This window comes from Mastacembelus armatus, unplaced genomic scaffold, assembly GCF_900324485.2.
Source record: "Mastacembelus armatus unplaced genomic scaffold, fMasArm1.2, whole genome shotgun sequence".
NCBI lineage: Eukaryota > Metazoa > Chordata > Actinopteri > Synbranchiformes > Mastacembelidae > Mastacembelus > Mastacembelus armatus.
The window spans coordinates 990,642-1,012,989 of record NW_022872939.1 but is presented as its reverse complement, the minus strand read 5'-3'; the positions used below and the strand labels follow the sequence as shown (position 1 = coordinate 1,012,989).

The 22,348-nt window shown below is 42.8% G+C and overlaps 2 protein-coding genes across 2 annotated transcripts in view; both read left to right on the top strand.

Moving 5' to 3' along the window:
- The window catches only part of LOC113137743 (NACHT, LRR and PYD domains-containing protein 12-like), an 884,868-nt gene that overhangs the window by 761,819 nt on the left and 100,701 nt on the right, over window positions 1-22,348 (top strand). The window lies entirely within an intron of this gene.
- Window positions 1,166-22,114, top strand: LOC117152617 (zinc finger protein 184-like). Its single transcript, XM_033325119.1, has 2 exons — window positions 1,166-1,746; window positions 21,108-22,114. The coding sequence occupies exons 1-2, from the start codon at window positions 1,168-1,170 to the stop codon at window positions 21,918-21,920; spliced, it is 1,392 nt and encodes a 463-aa protein (XP_033181010.1). The 5' UTR covers window positions 1,166-1,167; the 3' UTR covers window positions 21,921-22,114.

Below are 22,348 nucleotides of genomic sequence, written 5' to 3'. Positions count from 1 at the left end.
ATGGTAATTTCTTCATCTCAAACAGTTTATTGAAACAAAAGCTAACAACAGTGGTGAGTGTACCACAACAAAAATGTCAATGTCTCAATAACTTGTCAGTTGTTAGGTGTCGTCTTGGTCTCATGATGTCAAAATGTGAACAGCATAATGAAGAGGACTGGTTAAATACGAAGTGTCATTGAACCAGAACATTTAGTGGTCGATGGTCATGGATCAGACACTTCTTGTGATTTTTGTGGCTAATGACCTTGTTCAGAGCCTCAACAGGAAATGTATGACTGTGCTGTTCAAACATCTCTCCTTGCAGCCGTGTGGCACTCACAAGGTGGTCGGTGAAGTAGAACCTCTCTTTGGCATGTTATTCAATAAGTACTGAAACATTAAACAGTTGGACATGTGCATTCAAAAGTTTAGAGAAGGTCAAATTAGGTTCAGCTGTAAAGGTTATAGTGCATTTTAGGTGCATTCTGAAATTTCACCTGAAAGTCAAATATCCCTAACTTTTTGTGAGTAGTGTATGTTAGAATATTACATACTATACGATATTAGAATATTTCTGTATAACACAGACACACACAAATACCCACTGTATTTGTGTGTGTCTATTTCAGAAAGTATTCAGACCCCCTTCACTTTTTGCATATTTTACTGTGTTCTAAATTTATTTTAAAATGGAAAAACTTCCTTTTTTTCATCAATCTACACACAATAATGCATAATGATGAAGTGAAAACAGAATTTTAAAAATGTTGCAAATTAATTATATAAACATGTCTCTGAGGGTGAACCAATAAATGGCAACCCACTGCTGATGATCACTGGTATGTTCCAGGATGTAGCTGTCCACAAAATACTGTAGAGTATGTAGCTGATGGAGAAAATTTTTGGGTTGATTCCATCTAGCGGTTACTCTTGTTGTATTCATATATGCAGGGATCAGAAAAAACAAATTCATGGTGTGACAATTTAATGGGTCACCCTAGCCATCATGGCAACAGTTGCCCCCCCCCCCGAGAGATTTGACAGGAGCCGCCACTGTTCCACACCATGATATTGTGACTCAAACACTGATAACACTCCCATCGAAGCCCTATCACACACTGCTGACACTTAGCAACGGTTACTGAGGGGGCGGGGCTGAGCTTCTGGTGACGTTTGCGTCTCAAAATGGCGGCGACAAAAACAGAACCAGAGCATAAATACAGCGATAACTACTACAAAACCGAGGTTAAAGAGGAGAACCAGGATCCAGGTTTCGTCTACCAGGACCAGTACAAACATGAAATTAAAGAGGAAGGTCAGGAACCGGATTTTATCAACTACGACCATTATATCATTGTTATGAAGGAGGAGAAGGAAGACCCGGTTTTTATCGACCCCGAGTTCTACAAGAGCGAAATAAAGGAAGAGGGCCAGGATCCAGGTTTCGTCTACCAGGACCACAACAAACATGAACTTAAAGAGGAGAGTCGGGACTCGGATCTTATCGTTCACGACCACGACCACTACACCATTAACACGAAGGAGGAGAACGAGGACTACAAGAGTGAAATAAAGGAAGAAAAACAGGACTCAGGTTTCATCTACCAGGACTACGGCAAACGTGAAGTTAAAGATGAGAATCAGGATCCGGGTTTTATCGAACTGGACGAGTACGAGGACGGAATAAAGGAGAATAACCAGGATCAAGATTTCCACCACCGAAGCAACGGGCCCGACTCGTCCTCTGGTTCCAGCCATCAGCAGGTCAGTGTTCAAGACTTAATCGATAGATGTGGTTTGTTTTTGTGTGTGTTTCCCCGGTCTTACTCAGTTCTGAATGAAACATCTTAGAAGTAGGTCTAAGCCAGTTACTCAGCCAGTTTCAGGGGTTGCAGATTTACTACGTCTGTTCAAACTGATTTTCTACTGTTTATATTCACATAACAACCGCTGCCCGTTAGGTAATATAATATATAAGAAAAAATTAATAATTACAGATTGCGCAATGAAAGCGTGCTGATTTTAATCTTCCTGTCTCATACTTGCTGTTTGGTCTTTTAAAATTTTTCTTATTTAAATCTCTTCTTAAATAATTTATATAACATATATATAAAATATAAAGATTATATGATCACGCACTTACTAGAGAGGGGCAAGAAACAGCAATCACATGTGGCAGAGCAATATTTGCAGTGTGGCTGTAAATATAAGGACTGTATTAAAATGTGTTAACAACCCAAGTTACATGATAAGCAAATGCGGATAATATGATTTATTTAGATAAAAATAAATAAATAAATTAAAAAAATGAACAACAACAAAAAAATGTTTAAGTGTCCCGGCACCAGTAGCACCAATAATCTTGTTCCAGCTCCTCGTCCTCCCAGCCCACAGAAATGGTGTGGCAGTTGTCACACTGGAACCCAAGAACCAATCCCTCTGAACTTCCTGGAGGTTCAGGCTTCCTCCACCGGCCACACAACCAGACATTTGCCTCCTGTCTTCTTTTCTGAGCGGTGTGACCTACTCACAGAAAGAAGCATAAGTTAGATAACCCAATAACTATTATGGGCTGTAATGCATCTGTTATGTTTATTTTTGCTACCGGTGGATGTTGTGGGTCCAGTGGACGAGGAGAAGGAGCTGGACAAAGGTTGTGCTGTTGGAAGCTGAATAGCTATATACAGTGGGTACGGAAAGTATTCAGACCAATTTAAATTTTTCACTCTTTGTGTCATTGTAGCCATTTGCCAAAATCAAAAAAGTTCATTTTATTGTTGGGATTGCTGTGCAAAGCAGCAATCCCAAGATATGTTCTTCATTTTTTCTCTTTATTATTTTTCTCAGCTCACAAAGCAATAGCAGCATATCAGCTGTCTGTGGTTGGTAATTAAGAATGCCTAATGTCCACTGCTGTTACACTTGGTGACCACTCAGTACCACCCCCTCCACCCCCCACCCTCACCCCCACTCTGGGCATAGGTCACCATAGCAACAAGCTCAACACAAAGCAAAAGTAGCATAGCAGCTGTCTGTGGTTGGTAATTAAGAATGACTGGCTGCCAAATGTCCACTGCTGTTACACTTGGTGACCACTCAGTACCACCCCCCCAACCCCACACCCTCACCCCCACTCTGGGCATAGGTCACCATAGCAACAGCTCACAAACCAATAGCAGCAGAGTAGCTGTCTGTGGTTGGTAATTACGAATGATTGGCTGCTTAATGTCCACTGCTGTTATACATGGTGACCATTCTCACTCCCCCCGCCCCCCACTCTGGGCATAGATCACCATAGCAACAGCTCATTGCGCAATAGCAGCATAACAGCTGTCTCAATTCAATTTTATTTGTATAGCGCCAAATCACAATACAAATCATCTCAAGGCACTTTACAAAAACTAAAACTAAAACTAAAAACCCAACAATTCCCTTATGAGCAAGCACTTGGCGACAGTGGAGAGGAAAAAACTCCCTTTAACGGAAGAAAAAAAAACCTCCAGCAGAACCGGGCTCAGTTTGGGCGGCCATCTGCCTCGACCGGTTAGGGTGAGTGGATAGATCAGAGAGAAAAGAACAGCAACAATAAACAACAAATAGACACTGCAGGTTGGTGGGACCAGTAACTGCACATCAGCGATATACAGCTCCAGGACCAGGGACACCTGCAGAAGGTACAGAGAGAATAGAGAGAGAGGGAGAGAGCACAAACTAGGGGAGAGAGAGAGAACACAAGGTTAGTAAGATTCAATGGTGGAATATACATGAGGTGGGAGGAGAGAAGAGAGGGGAGGGGAAGGGAAAGGGGGGGTTAGGGTAGGGGAGCTCAGTGCACCGATGGTCCTCGGGCAGTCTAGGCCTATAGCAGCATAACTAAGGGATGGTTCAGGGTTGCCTGAAGCCAGCCCTAACTATACGCTTTGTCAAAGAGGAAGGTTTTAAGTCTAGCCTTAAAAGTATAGAGCGTGTCTGCCTCCTGAACCCAGGCTGGGAGCTGGTTCCATAGGAGAGGAGCTTGATAACTAAAGGCTCTGCCTCCCATTCTGCTTTTGGAAACTCTGGGAACCACAAGTAGACCTGCACTCTGAGAGCGAAGTGGTCGATTGGGATAATATGGTCTTTAAGGTATGAAGGAGCTTGATTATGAAGGGATTTGTATGTGAGAAGAAGGATTTTAAATTCTATTCTATATTTTACAGGGAGCCAATGAAGAGAAGCCAATATAGGAGAAATATGATCTCTCCTGCTAGTTCCTGTCAGGACTCTGGCTGCGGCATTCTGGATTAATTGGAGGCTTTTTATGGAGATATTGGGACATCCAGATAGTAATGAGTTACAGTAATCTAGCCTTGAGGTAACAAATGCATGGACTAGTTTTTCTGCATCATTTTGAGACAGGATGTTCCTAATTTTGGAAATGTTGCGCAGGTGAAAGAATGCAGTTCTAGAGATTTGTTTTATGTGTGAGTTAAAGGACATGTCCTGGTCAAAAATAACTCCAAGGTTTTTTACAGTAGTGCTAGAGGCCAGGGTTATGCCATCTAGAGTAGCTATTATTTGAGAAAAGTTATTTCTGAGATTTTTTGGCCCAAATATAATGACTTCTGTTTTCTCCGAGTTTAAAAGTAAAAAGTTACTGGTCATCCAGGCCTTTATGTCAGTTAGACAGGCTTGAAGTCTGGTTAACTGGTTTGTGTTAACAGGTTTAATAGATAGATATAACTGAGTGTCATCTGCATAGCAGTGGTAATTAATAGAGTGCTTCCTAATGACATATCCTAAAGGAAGCATGTACAGGGTGAACAGAATCGGTCCTAGCACGGAGCCTTGTGGAACTCCATAACTAACTTTTGTTCATGTGGAAGGTTCATCATGGACATGAACAAACTGGAATCTGTCCGATAAATAGGATTGGAACCACTTTAACGCTGTTCCTCTGATACCAATCACATGCTCCAGTCTCTGTAATAAGATGTTGTGGTCAATGGTGTCGAATGCTGCACTAAGGTCTAGGAGGACAAGTATTGAAACAAGTCCATTATCTGAGGCTAAGAGAAGATCGTTGGTAACTTTCAACAGTGCTGTTTCTGTACTATGATGTGCTCTAAATCCTGATTGAAAATCTTCAAATAGTTCATTCCTGTCTAAGTGGTCTGATAGCTGCTTAGCAACAGCTTTTTCTAGGATTTTAGAAATAAATGGCAGGTTGGCTATTGGTCTATAATTAGCCAAGACTCCTGGATCAAGACTAGGCTTTTTGAGTAAAGGTTTGATTACTGCAGTCTTAAAGGCCTGTGGTACGTAGCCTGATACTAGAGATAAATTTGTCCAATAAAGATGAGTTCATTAATGGCAGGGTGTCTTTAAGCAGTCTAGTCGGGATGGGGTCTAAGAGACACGTTGATGATTTCGATGAAGCAACTACTGATGTAAATTCAGAGAGATCTATGGGAGAGAAGCAGTCTAAACATAACTGAGGTCCTACAGATGATTCAAGAGCTACTGTAGTAGAAGATTAATTTATTGCAGGTATAGGAAGCATCTGCTGAATTTTATCTCTAATAGTTGTGATTTTATTTGTAAAGAAACTCATAAATTCATCACTGCTGAGAGCTAAGGGAACACTGGGCTCAACAGAGCTGTGACTTTTTGTCAGCCTGGCTACAGTGCTGAAAAGAAACCTGGGATTGTTCTTATTTTCCTCCATTAGTGATGAATAGTATGCAGTTCTGGCTTTACGGAGAGCTTTTTTATATGTTAGTAGACTGTTTTTCCAGGCTAGAAAAATTTCCTCTAAGTTTGTGGAACGCCACTTCCTTTCCAGCCTTCGTGATGCCTGCTTTAAGGTACGAATATGTAAATTATACCATGGGGCTAGTCTTCTCTGATTCACTAACTTCTTTTTCAGAGGGGCCACAGAATCAAGCATTTCACGCAGTGAGGTTACAGCGCTGTCAACAACATGATCAATTTGGTAGGGAGTGGGATTGAAGCAACTGCCCTCCACTATGTTGATACTTGGCATAGATGTAAATAAAGATGGAATCATTTTCTTAAATTTATTAACAGTGTTGTCGGATAAACATCTGCTGTAGTGGAATTTTCTTCCAAACGCTGCATGATCCATCATTTTAAATTCAAAAGTTATTAAAGAATGATCTGACAAAACAGGATTTGGGGGAAAAACTATTAGATGTTCAATTTCGATGCCATAGGTCAGAACAAGATCAAGGGTGTGATTGAAACAGTGGGTGCGTTTATTAACATTTTGAATGAAACCAATTGAATCTAATATAGAATTAAATGCAATGCTGAGGCCGTTATTTTCAACATCTACATGAATGTTAAAATCTCCCACTATAATAACTTTATCTGATCTAAGCACTAAATCAGACAGGAAGTCAGGGAATTCAGTTAAAAACTCTGAGTAAGGGACAGGTGGACGGTACACAATGACAAGTAGAACTGGTTTTTGTGTTTTCCAGTTTGGATGTGAGAGACTAAGAGTGAGGCTCTCAAATGAGTTATAACTGTTCTGAGGATGAAAGTTTAATAATAATAAGTTTGAGTGGAAGATTGCAGCTACTCCTCCACCTCGACCTGTGCTTCGAGGAACATGATAATTTTTATGACTGAGGGGGGTTGATTCATTCAGACTGACATATTCATCCTGCTGTAACCAGGTTTCAGTAAGATAAAGTAGGTCAATTTGGTGATCAGTTATCAAATCATTTACTAACAAAGATTTAGATGAAAGGGACCTAATATTTAATAGTCCATATTTGACAGTTCTGTTTTTCTGTTCAATAAGAGGAGTGGTCTTAATTTTAATTCTGTGGTTGGTAATTAAGAATGACTGGCTGCCTAATGTCCACTGCTGTTAAACATGGTGACCATTCTCAGTCCCCCCCGACCCCCCCTAATCTGGTCTTACATCACCATAACAACAGCTCACAAAGCAATAGCAGCATAGCAGCTGTCTGTGGTTGGTAATTAAGAATGACTGGCTGCCTAATGTCCACTGCTGTTACACATGGTGACCATTCTCAGTTCCCCCTACACTCTAGGCTTAGATCACCATAGCAACAGCTCAACACAAAGCAATAGGAGCAGAGCAGCTGTCTGTGGTTGGCAATTAACCCTCTGGGGTCTGAGGGGGTTTTTGGGGCCTGGACAAATTTTGACATGTCCTGACATTTGTGCTTTTTTCAGTGTTTTTTAAACATATTAATGTCTACAGTCTAATAACACTGTAATCAGCACAAAATTGGCTACAATAATATGTGAGCAGCAAGTTTATACATGATTGTGTTTTTGAGAAAAAAGTGGTTATGCATGGTTAGTGAAAAACTAAAATTTTTAAGTCACTGAAGTAAGACCATAAAACACAAACAGAACATTGGTTCACAAGACTTGATGAAGTTTGATATTTTGTGTCATTTCTCGGGGGTGTGCACATATTTACCTGGTTCACCTGAGATTATTTACATGTGAACAGTGGACAGTGTACAAGGCGGGACCGCATTACCTGTAGTGAGGTGAGACAGAAAAAACGGACTTCTCCTTACGTTCATACGGATTAAATAAAAAGTGATGATTTGTTTTTAACTTGAATTGTTTCACTCAAAAGACAACATTTCAAGCTTTCTAGCCATATAATTCTTATTTTTATGAGCCAAGTATTCGCTGAGATTCTGGTTGTTTTATTTACGCGTCTGTGAAGAGAAATGACAGACAGAAAAGTCCCAGAGCGCACCCTGTCAGCTTTCTTTATTTAAAAAAAGCGCAAAGTTTTGTTGTTATTATGATGGTATACCACTAAAACTAGACCCTTTACAGATTTGAATGATATACTTCTTTTATCTGTACGATCAGAATTGACGGAGTAATTTAAGTTTGTTTCGGCCTTATCAGAAAAAGATGCGTCAAAACGCGCTGCCGCGTTCGTCGAAGAATGACTGCCTGCCTAATGCTGTTACACATTGGCACCATTCTCAGTTATTTCGAGCAATTTACTCTGTGGCTGTTTTACATGTCAGCCATGGTGTCATCTCCCAGCAGGCCATGTTTGGACTTTCACAATAAATGTCTACAGTTATCTAAAGGATGATATTACATTTTTGTTAGGTATAAGGAATATTCACAATAAAGTCCAGATTCTTGTATAAGGTCCCAAGAGTCTCCTGCAGCACCTTGTTCTTTCAAAATAAAATGTCCGAAATAGCATTTTCTCGACAGAAAAGCCCTGAAACAGCAACTCAATATTAAAACGGATGTTGGTTATTGGCATACAGCTTCAGGCACCAGGTGAGGCCATTTTCTATGTCAGCCATGGTTTCTGACATGGTAAGACTTTCACAATAAAAGTCCAGTTATTTATAGGAAGATATCACATTTTTGTAAATTTTGAGGAATATTCAAAATAAAGTCCAGATTCTTTTGTGAGTTCCCATGAGTCTCCTGCAGATCTTTGTCCTTTCAGAATAAAAGCTTTTTTATAGCATTTTCTCAAAATTAAAGCACCCTCACTACAGTTCGTATTTCTCGATTATTGCAACCGCGTAGGGCGATTCAAAACGTTCTTCGGCGACACGGTTTGCCTCAAGCTTTTCGCGACAATCAGCAATCCCAACGCAATTTCTTCAGAAATTGCATCGTCTAGTTTCTCATTAATGTACACTCAGCACCCCATCTTGACAGAAAAAAACTGAAATGTAGAAATTTTTGCAAATTTATTAAAAAAGAAAAACTGAAATATCACATGGTCATAAGTACTCAGACCCTGTGCTCAGTATTGAGTAGAAGCACCCTTTTGAGCTAGTACAGCCATGAGTCTTCTTGGGAATGAAGCAATAAGTTTTTCACACCTGGATTTGGGGATCGTCTGCCATTCTTCCTTGCAGATCCTCTCCAGTTCTGTCAGGTTTCAATTTCAATTTCAATTTCAATTTTATTTGTATAGCGCCAAATCACAATACAAATCATCTCAAGGCACTTTACAAAAACTAAAACTAAAAACCCAACAATTCCCTTATGAGCAAGCACTTGGCGACAGTGGAGAGGAAAAAACTCCCTTTAACGGAAGAAAAAAACCTCCAGCAGAACCGGGCTCAGTTTGGGCGGCCATCTGCCTCGACCGGGTTGGATGGTGAACGTTGGTGGACAGCCATTTTCAGGTCTCTTCAGAGATGCTCATTTGGGTTTAGGTCAGGGCTCTGGCTGGGCCAGTCAAGAACGGTGACAGAGTTGTTCCGAAGCCACTCCTTTGTTATTTTAGCTGTGTGCTTAGGGTCATTGTCCTGTTGAAAGGTGAACCTTCGGCCCAGTCTGAGGTCCTGAGTACTCTGGAAGAGGTTTTCTTCCAGATTATCTCTGTACTTGGCCGCATTCATCTTTCCTTCAATTGCAACCAGTCGTCCTGTCCCTGCAGCTGAAAATCACCCCCACAACATGATGCATGTTTCACTGTAGGGATTGTATTGGGCAGGTGATGAGCAGTGCCTGGTTTTCTCCGCACATACCGCTTAGAATTAACGCCAAAAAGTTCAATCTTGGTCTCATCACACCAGAGAATCTTATTTCTCATAGTCTGGGAGTCCTTCATGTGTTTTTTGGCAAACTCTATTCAGGCTTTCATGTGTCTTGCACTTAGGAGATGCTTCCGTCGGGCCACTCTGCCATAAAGCCCCGACTGGTGGAGGGCTGCAGTGATAGTTGACTTTGTGGAACTTTCTCCCATCTCCCTACTGCATCTCTGGAGCTCAGCCACAGTGATCTTTGGGTTCTTCTTTACCTCTCTCACCAAGGCTCTTCTCCCATGATTGCTCAGTTTGGCTGGACGGCCAGGTCTAGGAAGGGTTCTGGTTAGGGCTGGGTATCGAATTCGATACTTTTTAAGCACCGACCGAATTGCCTCGATACTATTGAGTATCAAAAAATGTCTTTTTGTTCGGTACCAAATTTTGATACCTAAGGGTTTAATCTCGTCAGTTTAATCCTGTCAGTGAGCCAAGCCAATAAGCATTCAGCATGCTTGACATGCATAAATCAAACGCTGGTGATTGGCTGTAGCGAGGCAACAAGGAAAAACACTAGTTTACACTAGTTTTGTGTGTAATCATTCTAACCCCGAAGTGTTTAACACAATGTGGAAAAGGTCGAAAGTGTGGCTGCATTTCACCAAGCTTGACGACAACAGCGCTCGATGCAACATTTGCAACAAAATAATTGCTGCCAACACCGGCAACACGTCAAATCTAATGAAGCACTTAATCGTGCACAGAATAAGCATAAGAGCAGAAAGCTGCTCCATCTTTGACTGCAAGAAGACTGAGCAGATGCGGTCATCCTCTCTGTTTTACTGCCCTGGAGCCTGCATCGACATGCCCACCACACGAGCCACACTTACCTGTCGGAGTCCCACATGACTGGGAGTCCGACAGGTAAGCTTAACTTTTAGCAAACAAAATCGGCTAACTTGTAGTGCTGCATGCTTGTGATCTATTTAAGTTGGCGCTTCTGTGTGTGCGGTGACTTCGTACTAAGGTTATACAGTGCTCTCCACAATTATTGGCACCCCTGATTAAGATTGGATTTTAAAATCTGCATAAAAGAAGTCAACAACCTGAAAAAAATAAAACCAAGTTTCTCTGAGGTAATGCGTAATGTACTTTTGTTAAAATGTATTTCATTAAATTGGTATCGAAAAAAGTATCGTTCAGGAACCGGTATCGGTATCGGAAATTTTTGAACGATACCCAGCCCTAGCTCTGGTCATCCCAAACGTTTTCCATTTGAGGATTATGGAGGCCACTGTGCTCTTAGGAACCTTGAGTGCTGCAGAAATTCTTTTGTAACCTTGGCCAGATCTGTGCCTTGCCACAATTCTGTCTCTGAGCTCCTTGGGCAGCTGGACTCCAATGAAGGAGCACAACCATCTCAAGGAGGATCAGAAGAAATGGACAGCATGTGAGTTAAATATGAGTGTCACTGCAAAGGGTCTGAATACTTATGACCATGTGATATTTCAGTTTTTCTTTTTTAATAAATTTGCAAAAATTTCTACCTTTCTGGTTTTTTCTGTCAAGATGGGGTGCTGAGTGTGCATTAATGAGAAATAAAATGAACTTTTTTGATTTTGGCAAATGGCTGCAATGACACAAAGAGTGAAAAATTTAAAGGGGTCTGAATACTTTCCGTACCCACTGTAAATAAGAGAAAGACTTTAGACACATTGTGCTTACTCTTCTTCAGGGATAATGCTACCAATATGTCAGAATATTTTTTGGTGCAGTTTATATTATTATTGGTGGGAGGGAGTGGAAGACATTTGGGACCCCTGGAGGCCACATTGGCCGCATGAGGCAGGAGCCGTCAGGCAGGGTACAGGAAGTGGCTGCCAGGCTGATGTCTTCAGCCCGCTGCTGCTCCCGATCTGTTCTGGCCAGAGCTTAGGCCACTGTCCTTGCAGCACGGTCCTCCGCCTCCTCATTGACACCAGACATCTCCTGAGCCGTCAGCACCCGTGCCTTGCTGGTGTTCCTCCTGACTCTGCCGGTGTTGCGGGCATAATTGATTTCAGCCAGGAGGTGGGCCAGGGCTGCTGATATCCTGCCTGATGCTACCAAGGGATGGGTCAGGTAGGGATTTGATGAGGGAGGTGGGGGGGGGGGGGGATGAGTGTGGAGTGAAGATGCAGGGGCAAGTGGGCTTGAGGATGGGACAACACTAACAGGGGAAACAGTAGGTGAGTGGGTAGCATCAGGCGCGGCCCAGGAAGATGCTGATGGGGCTGGCAGAGGTGATGAGGTCCCACACCTTGGCCCGGACGGCAAGAGCCGTGACCAGTCAATGGCTAATGGGTCCAGAGGGTAAAGGCCACACCTCCTGAACCCAGCCACTACAACCATGCGATCTTTAAGCCTCTGATAAGAATTTCTCAGGACCCTTGAAAACTCTTTTTTGGAAATCATGACTGATCTCCTGTAACACCAGAGAAATCTGCCTTCAAGGGTCTGAAGAAACTCACATCAAGAGACTGTAGGATGTGAGAAGTGTGTGGTGGCAGGCAGAGGAGAATGACCCCTTCCCTATGTGCCGCCTGGACCATCTCTGGATCCAGGTGGGGCTGATGACCATCCATGGCAAGCAGCACTGAGCGTTCCTGGGTGGCGAACTTGAGGAAGTGCCCGACAAATCACCTCCTGAACAGCTCTCCGTCCATGTACACTGCTGGCGACTTCCCATAGAGGGCATCAGGGACCCCTTCCTTGTTATTGGGGCCCCCTGGATATCCCCCTTGTAGATGATGAAAGGGGGGACACCCTCCCCAGCCGCGTTAAAGCAGGCCAGGACGATGATGTGGTCTCTGGTTCCCTGGGCCTGCCGGTATGTGTGTTTGGTCCCCCGGGGCACGATGACCTTTCTTCTTGTCTGAACCAGCTGAAACCCTGTCTCATCACAGTTGTAGATTTGACGGGGCTTCTCCATCAACCCGTGCTCCTCCAGGGTGGTGGTGAGGAGCCTGAAATACTCTTCAATGGGCCCCCTCTTGGCACAGGATGCCCTCCCACGGGGTCCTAGATGGTGATGTCGCTCCATGAAATTAATCCACCACGTTTGGCCAAGCACCGTTTTTGGTACCTCTGGGTGGCGGAGGTTGTAAATGGCCATGGGCCATGGGCCATGACCTGAGGCTTTGTCAGAGGAAACCCATGACTGGCAGAATACAAACAGTACTCCACCAGGGAATTCTCATCTTCAGGGTTGAGAAGTGTCCTCTGACTGGGCACACAATCGGAGGACACCCTTCCACTGACTGTTTCTCAGGGTGGTCTTGGGAATGCCAAACTGTTTGGCTGCCTGCCTCACACTGAGCCTGTCTGTTTCCTGTGTTTCAGTTTTATCAAATTTTCTTTCTCCTCTCACTCTCTCCTATCCACCCATACAAACACAGAGCTTGTTATTTCAATTCAAATACCATTTAAAAAAAAAAAGCTTTATTTGAGCATTATTAAGAACAACAAATTGTACTGGCTACTAATAGCAGCTATATTATTTAAGGTTAGATATTTGTTCAGTAGGCCTTTATGCTTCAATGATCAGTAAAAAACAAAAACGTCAAGTGGATTCTTAAAGAGCTTTTTCCCGCGGCTGCAACTTTCCTCCAGTCATCCTACTCATCTACTTGTTTCCAAGCAGGTTTATGTGACATTAGCCTGCGCTTTAATTAGCTAGACAAAATGGCGTCAAGCTAGCTACAAAATGCACTACAAAATGAGCAGATCTTCCGAGTATAGCAAAAATAAAGGCAGACTTTAACTTGGAAAAGAGCGTTGCCCAAGTGCGATCTAAGCGTTCTCGTGGCTTTTAGCCGTCAGTCACTTTCATATAAAATTTAGACAGTTAAATATCCATAAAAACATATGAAATTTGGCATATAAATAGTTTCATATGCGTAAATTACTCCCACTTACCAGTTTGTTGTAATCTTTGGCGTCAGTGCCCGCGAAAACACCGGAAAATGCATTAGACCAAATGTGGTCACAATTGGACAATAGCTGCAAGGGGCGATCCGAATTGGAAACGGTTACGTTATATCTTATAAATTTGTGATTCGCATGTTTTACGTCGGATGCCCTTCCTGACACAACCCTCTGCATTTCAGCAGGGGTTGTAGCCAAAAGTGTGGCCTGTCCTGTCGATGACACGAACCATTACAGGTGCCGAGTCTAGGGGCGCTGTTCTGTGGCCTGTGTGGCATGGACCACTGGCTTGTGTGGCCTGTCGGTGGCACGGACCATTACAGAGAACAGCTCTGGGGGTGCTGTTCTGTGGTCTGAGTGGCAGTAGTGTGGCCTGTCTGGTCCGTGCCTGCCAGGTGTCTGGTCTCTCTCAAGGATTTGAGGTCCGTGCTGTGCTATCTGTGGTCCTGGTGATTTGTGGCATCTATATAAATGCATGTCATTGTATTAAAATCACAATACGATGTCACACTAAGCAGTATTTTGCAGACAGTCCAAAAATAAAATACATACAGGTCTGTATGTTCGGAGAGTACGTCAGAAGGTATTAGAGAAATGCATTTTATTATTATGTAGGTTTAACATGTAAATTAGCAATAGATATATTAGGGGTGCTGTTCTGTGGTCTGACTGGCACAGACCAGACAGGCCACTCAGGCCAGTGGTCCGTGCCACTCAGGCCGCAGCCATGGACCAGACAGGCCACAAATGCCAGTGGTCCGTGCCACCCACTGGCCTGTGTCATGGCAGTGTGGCCTGAAGAACCTAAGAACTCTGAAAAGGCCTGTCTGGCTGTAAAAGTACTTGCATGATAGACCTTTTAACAACATTTTTAGTATCTAACGAACATTATTCTGCAAAGATGAGGACAGTACAACCAGCAGCTGCCAAAACCTAATTTCTAGATACATACAGGACAGAGGTAGTCCTTATCGAGTGCTGGACTGCTCACACAGCCATGGTGGTACCACCGATGACATGCATCACAGCCAATCTACAAATTTCAAAGCACATTAAAGTTTCATATCATCATTTCTTGTAATATGAAAGAATTGTTGTGAGTGCATTACTGTACTATATTATTAGATTACTTGAAAGTTTGTACTGGAAAGTCAAATATACCCAGCTTTACTATTAATTAGTTCTCCAAGCTTTAAAGTATCTCTCAAATTCCTATTCTATTACAGTTTTCATCTTTACCCATGTTTTGTTATCCGTCTCTTCCAATCCGCAGTGATGGTAGAGATTCTCAAGTGGATCTGTGAAAACAAAATGAACAGTGCCCGACATATTAACACACTAACGAATCTATGCAAAGGAAAACGGGTACTGTGGAGTTCACATTCTGACTATCACAAGGTCCCTCCCACTGCATCTTACATCACGCGCACTAAGCATTGTGGGAATCTGACCGAAACTACAATACAGTGGATAAGATATCGGATATCGCCATGTTTTACGACAGACACACACCTCCGTACACAACATATCCTCTATCTACAAGTTATTTGCCATTTGCGTGTCTTCATATGCCTTACAAGATGTGTTACAAAGCTTTTCAAACTTCTTCACTGCCTCTGGCAGCTGTTCCTCAAAACTGTCCATTGCTATGACAACCGGCAGCAGAATAAGCGGGAAGACAAAATTTCCGCTTTCTGCATTAACCACACCCACTTCAAATTTCTGATCAATCACACAATAAATGTCGGACACCACAAAAGAAAATAGTTCTGCCCAGATGATGTGTCAAGAACAAGCTGCGAAAACTCTCAAACCAGGGCTGTGAGAAAAAAATGACACTTTTCTCTCAGCCCTAGGAGAGAGAACAAACTTCTTTTATGTTTACACATCTTCTTAAAATTCCACAGGTAAATAAGAAACCATCTGACCATCCTGCCCATCCACTGATGCCAGTGTTTTCCACAGGTCAGAAATATACTGATAGTGGTAGCCAGTGGACTGGCCCAACATTACCTGCTAACAAAAAAGTACTCTGCTACATACAACAGGGGTCACCAAACCTGGTACTCGAGAACCACATGTTTTCTGGCTATCCCTACCTTTCCAGTTTCTGACTGGCTGAACACACCCGGTAATCAGCAGTGGGGCAGGGCTATCTGGAAAGTAAGCAGGACAGTGGCCCTAGAGGACCAGGCTTGGTGACCCCTGACATACAAAAAACTACAAATACATGAGATCTTTAACACAATGCTAATATTTCTATCAATTTCACAGATCCTGTACCACCCTGAGACCTGCTGCTGTCTCTCCCTCTCACTCAATCTTACTGTAAATCTGGTTTGGTCTCTTTTTTCTTTCCATTGACTGCCACTGTAAATTCACCTCAAATTAATTGACTAATTACTGGGGCATAACATTGTGCATTTATTCATAGCTATTTCACTTTGTTCCCTCTGATTATATCGGCTGAGTAAATGCATGGAAATCAGAAGGACTAACAGCCTTATTTAATGTCTTCCTAGCTCCATAGCTCGAAGAGACATTATGTGTATTGTAACGGTAGCTAACAACACAGCACAGTTAACTGGTGTTGTCACAAGGTTATGACTTCGATACCAGTACCGACTTAGTTGGTTCCACTTCACTTCACTAAGTCTGTGGCCTTAAGAGTTAAGCTCCAAATGATTATGTCTAACGACGTCACTGATTGCTACCGTCGCTATTTAAATGATCTGTCTGTCACGTGTCAGCATTCTTTCCTTTACATGGATCAGTCGTCCTGGTCCCTTTTCCGAAAAACTGCCCCAAAGCATGTTTCCACTCCCATGCTTCACAGTAGGTATGGTGTTCTTTGTAAAGTGCCTTGAGATGATTTGTATTGTGATTTGGCGCTATACAAATAAAATTGAATTGAATTGAATTGAATTGGATGCAATTTAGCATTCTTTAGCATTTAGCATTTTGGTTTCATCTGACCATATGACATTCTCCCAATCCTCTTCTGAATCATCCAAATGCTCTCTAAGCAAACTTCCGACGGGCCTGGACATGTACTGGCTTAAGCAGGGGGACACGTCTTGCACTGCAGGATTTGAGTCCCTGGCGGCGTAGTGTGTTACTGATGGTAGCCTTTGTTACTTTGATCCCAGCTCTCTGCAGGTCATTCACTAGGTCCCCCCGTGTGGTTCTGGGATTTTTGCTCACCGTTCTTGTGATCATTTTGACCCCACGGGGTGAGATCTTGCGTGGAGCTCCAGATCGAGGGAGATTATCAGTGGTCTTGTATGTCTTCCATTTTCTAATAATTGCTCCCACAGCTGCTTACCTATTGCAGATTCAGTCTTCCCAGCCTGGTACAGGTCTACAATTTTTTCTGGTGTCCTTTGACAGCTCTGGTTTTGGCCATAGTGGAGGTTGGAGTATGACTGTTCGAGGTTGTGGACAGGTGTCTTTTATACTGATAACGAGTTCAAACAGGTGCCATTAGTACAGGTAACGAGTGGAGGACATAGGAGCCTCTTACAGAAGAAGTTACAGGTATGGGGTGGCTTCTGGGTCCGCACCCGGACCGCGGTCCGCCTGTTAGTGACCTATGATTTAGATGAAGCAACTACTGATGTGAATTCAGAGAGATCTATGGGAGAGAAGCAGTCTAAACACTTGGACATGCCTGAAAGAGAAAAAGAGGAGGTGCTTTAGGAACTACACAATGCCAGACCCCCCCGGGGCTGTTTGATGGCCACGTCTGACCCATATATTTGAAACACAAGAACATGCCATGACACAAGCAGAAACAGAACAAATTGGTCCTATGTGTTACTAATTCTGCTTGTGTGTATGCTGGGGTGTGTGTGTAGCCGGTTTGTGGAGAGCTCAAGTGCCAGGCCAAATGGGAGATGAGGCAGGGTCCATGGATGATGATGTTGCAGCTGCTGACTCGCGGTTCTCTCAGCCAAAGGCAGTGATGCAGAGGACAGGTCCACCAATCACGGTCGGGTGTTGGTCTTCATGGATTTAAATACACACTGCCTAGAGTACACTGACACAGAACAAGGGAAACACATGGAAGACACAAGGAAATACATGGAGAGGAGGAGTGGGAAGAGCCGGTGGCCGTAACATTTTTAAAGAAACTCATAAAGTCATAAGTGCTGAGAGCTAAGGGAACACTGGGCTCAACAGAGCTGTGACTTTTTGGCAGCCTGGCTACAGTGCTGAAAAGAAACCTGGGATTGTTCTTATTTTCCTCTATTAGTGATGAATAGTATGCAGTTCTGGCTTTACGGAGAGCTTTTTTATATGTTAGTAGACTGTTTTTCCAGGCTAGAAAAATTTCCTCTAAATTTGTGGAATGCCACTTCCTTTCCAGCCTTCGCGATGCCTGCTTTAAGGTACGAATATGTAAATTATACCATGGGGCTAATCTCCTCTGATTCGATAACTTCTTTTTCATAGGGGCCATAGTATCAAGCATTTCACACATTGAGGCTACAGCACTGTCAACAATATGATCAATTTGGTAGGGAGTGGGATTGAAGCAGCTGCCCTCCACTATGTTGATACTTGGCATAGATGTAAATAAAGATGGAATCATTTTCTTAAATTTATTAGCAGCGTTGTCGGATAAACATCTGCTGTAGTGGAATTTTCTTCCAAACGCTGCATGAGCCATCATCTTAAATTCAAAAGTTATTGAAGAATGATCTGACGAAACAGGATTTGGGGGAAAAACTATTAGATGTTCAAATTCGACACCATAGGTCAGAATAAGATCAAGGGTGTGATTAAAACAGTGGGTGGGTTTATTAACATTTTGAATGAAACCAATTGAATCTAATATAGAATTAAATGCAATGCTGAGGCTGTTATTTTCAACATCTACATGAATGTTAAAATCTCCTACTATAATGAATTCATCTGATCTAAGCACTAAATCAGACAGGAAGTCAGGGAATTCAGTTGAAAACTCTGAGTAAGGGACAGGTGGACGGTACACAATGACAAGTAGAACTGGTTTTTGTGTTTTCCAGTTTGGATGTGAGAGGCTCAGAGTGAGGCTCTCAAATGAGTTATAACTGTTCTGAGGATGAAAGTTTAATAATAAGTTTGAGTGGAAGATTGCAGCTACTCCTCCACCTTGACCTGTGCTTCGAGGAACATGATAATTTTTATGACTGAGGGGGGTTGATTCATTCAGACTGACATATTCATCCTGCTGTAGCCAGGTTTCAGTAAGATAAAGTAGGTCAATTTGGTGATCAGTTATCAAATCATTTACTAACAGAGATTTAGATGAAAGAGACCTGATATTTAATAATCCACATTTGACAGTTCTGTTTTTCTGTTCAATAAGGGGAGTGGTCTTAATTTTTATTAAGTTTTTATGAATAACTCCTCTTCAGTTAACTTCTGATTTATTTGATTTATATGTTCGAGGGGCAGACACAGTCTCTGTGTGGTTTGAGGGGGGCGGCGGCTCTAAGGATACTGCAGAGAGGCGTTTTAGACTGAGTCTCTGCATCCCGGTCCCCACCCTGGATTGTCAGGCTTTAGGTCGGCTAATAAACTTTCTAGAGATGAGAGCTGCACCATTCAAAGTGGGATGGATGCCGTCTCTCGCTACCAGACAGGGTTTTCCCCAGAAAGTGTCCCAATTGTCTATGAAGCCCACATGCGGCTAAACATGTCATCGCTGGTCAGATTGGGGAGGGGTCCAGAGAAAACTATGGAGTCCGACATTAATTTAGCAAAGTTACACACCGACTCAACATTAATTAGTGACCTCCGATTGGCGTAATCGGGTGTCATTGCTGCCAACGTGAATAACAATTTTCCCATATTTACGATTAGCCTTAGCCAGCAGCTTCAGATTTGACTCGATGTCGCCCGCTCTGGCCCAAGGAATACATTTGACTATGGTCGCTGGCGTCTCTATTTTCACGTTCCTGACTATGGAATCGCCAATTATCAGAGTCTGTTTCTCAGCGGGTGTGTCTCTAGCGGGGAAAATCTATTAGAAACGTGAACTAATTCTCCAGGCAGGTGATGAGCTGTGGGCTTCTGCTTAGGAGTACGTTTCCGTCGGACCGTCGCCCAGGCTAATCCTCCGGGCTGCTCCGGAGCTGCCTTTGGACCGCTAACAGACCCTGAGTTCGGTGGCTCCACACCAGCTAACGGGGCTAGGCTAGCTGGCTTTTGTTCGAAGGTGCGGAGCCGCGCTTCCAAATCAGTGATCCTCGCCTCCAAGGCTAACAGAACCTTACACTTATTACAGGTATCATTATCACTAAAGGAGGCAGAGGAATAACTAAACATGTGGCACACTGAGCAAGAAGGAGAGAGCGAGGGAGAGGCCATGATAGCTAAACTAACTAGCTAGTTAAGCTAACCGGTAGGCTAACGAGCGCTAAGTCACGAAATAGCAATAAATACCGGTCAAAATAGAAAGGTACTTGACTTGTACCGGAATGTAGCAGTTAATGAATTGTTTAGAGTTTAGCTAGTTGGTTTTTGGGTGTGTTAAACTATAGCTAGTCTGTTGCTAGTCTGTAGACGAACTATACAACACACACAACACAACACGCTTGCAAGACAAAAGTGATTCGCTTACCCGGAGAGCAACACCAACATGGGGCGCCACAGTCATCTAACAAGTAGAAATGGTTTTTGTGTTTTCCAGTTTGGATGCGAGAGACTAAGAGTGAGGCTCTCAAATGAGTTATAATCCATCCATTTTCTATACCCGCTTTTTCCTGAATCACGGGGCCTATCCTAGCTCTCTCTCGGGTGGCAGGCAGGGGTACACCCTGGACAGGTCACCAGTCCATTGCAGGGCCACATATACACAAAGACAGAACCTCACACACTCACACTCACTCCTATGGGCAATTTAGATTCACCAATTAACCTAACATGCATGTTTTTGGACTGTGGAAGTAAACCGGAGTACCCGGAATAAACCCACGCAAGCACAGGGAGAACATGCAAACTCCACACAGCGCTGTATGAAGGTCCCAGGTTCATAACCTAGCAGGGACCTTTGTGTGTGAGGTTTGCGTGTTCTCTCTGTGCTTGCAAGTGTTTTTCATATGGTAACTTTAATCATTCATTGGCCAAGCACACTTTTAGAGGAAATTCTTTTTGACTAGTTATTAGTTAACATTACCATTATATAGATAAAGGACAGCATAAAAAAACGTACATTCGTCCTTGTCTGTCAAATTGATTTGGCGAGCAAGGAAAACTATCAAATGGAGAGCGAAAAACACATTTGAGGAGGAAAAAAAACTGAGCGTGATATGATAAACATACATGCAGCTCTTGACACAGTTTAGTTTGATTTGTCTGGTTAGCAACCTCTGAGGGGGTTAGAGTCACTTCAAAATTCTCCCACTCTTCTCACTTGCGTATGCTACACCATTCATCTGCCATCATGTTCACCTTTTGTCCCTAATATACATATAATTGTAATCCATGAGTCTTAATTATGTTACCCACATAATGCAGTCGAAACCCTGGTACAAATTAGTTCCAGCATTAGTCAAACTTTGTGATTTATAATTCGTAATGTAAATGTTGTTTATGGTTCTATACAATTTCATCATGTTTTTGACATCCTCTCTCTCCATGCTTTTTTTATAGACACAAAATAGAATAAAAGGATTCAAAACTCACCGCTGTCAACGCTGCAACAAGACCTTCACAACATCGCAGAGTTTAGACATTCACCAACGTGTTCACACCGGAGAGAAACCATACAGCTGTGACCAGTGTGGAAAAGCCTTCACACAGTCAGGCTCCCTGAAAAAACATCAGCGTATTCACTCTGGACAGAAACCATACAGCTGTGATGAGTGTGGAAAAGCCTTCACACAGTTAGGCCACCTGAAATTACATCAGCATATTCACTCTGAACAGAAACCATACAGCTGTGACCAGTGTGGAAAAACCTTCACACAGTTAGGCAGCCTGAAAATACATCAGTATATTCACCTTGGACAGAAACCATACAGCTGTGACCAGTGTGGCGAAACATTTGCAGCGTTAGCTCACCTGAAAAGACATCAGCGTATTCACTCTGGCCAGAAACCGTACAGCTGTGACCAGTGTGGAAAAACATTCATATTGTTAAGCTACCTGAAAACACATCAGCGTGTTCACACTGGACATAAACCATATAGCTGTGATCAGTGTGGAAAAGCTTTCAAAGTTATAAGTGAATTGAAAATACATCAGCGTATTCACTCTGGACATAAACCGTACAGCTGTGACCAGTGTGGAAAAGCCTTCACACAGTTAAGCAACCTGAAAACACATCAGCGTATTCACACTGGACAGAAACCGTACAGCTGTGATCAGTGTGGAAAAGCCTTCACAGTGCTATGCACTCTGAAAACACATCAGCGTATTCACACTAGACAGGAATCATATAGCTGTGTCAAACTGGCACCCTGAAAATCTATCACACTGGACAGGAAATGTCCAGTTTAATCAGATGTCAAAATCTGATTAAACAGCATAAGTGGACAATGGAACTCCATTAACCCCACACGTGTTCCCCATTCAGATTTGAGACCTTGTAACACTAATAAGTCACATGACACCGGGGAGGGAAAATGGCTAATTGGACCCAGTTTGGACATTTTCACTTAGGGGTGTACTCACTTTTGTTGCCAGCAGTTTAGACATTAATGGCTGTGTGTTGAGTTATTTTGAGGGGACAGCAAATTTATACTGTTATACAAGCTGGACACTCACTACTTTACATTGTAGCAAAGTGTAATTTCTTCAGTGTTGTCACATGAAAAGGTATAATAAATTATTTACAAAAATGTGAGGGGTGTACTCCTGTGAGATACTGTATCATTCAAATCTGTAAAAGG

Excerpts from the sequence above, each read along its gene's own strand:
- LOC117152617 (XM_033325119.1), top strand. The coding sequence starts at position 1,168 with ATGGCGGCGACAAAAACAGAACCAGAGCATAAATACAGCGATAACTAC. Across the intron at positions 1,747-21,107 it reads CTGGTTCCAGCCATCAGCAG|ACACAAAATAGAATAAAAGG; the intron begins GTCAGTGTTCAA and ends CTTTTTTTATAG.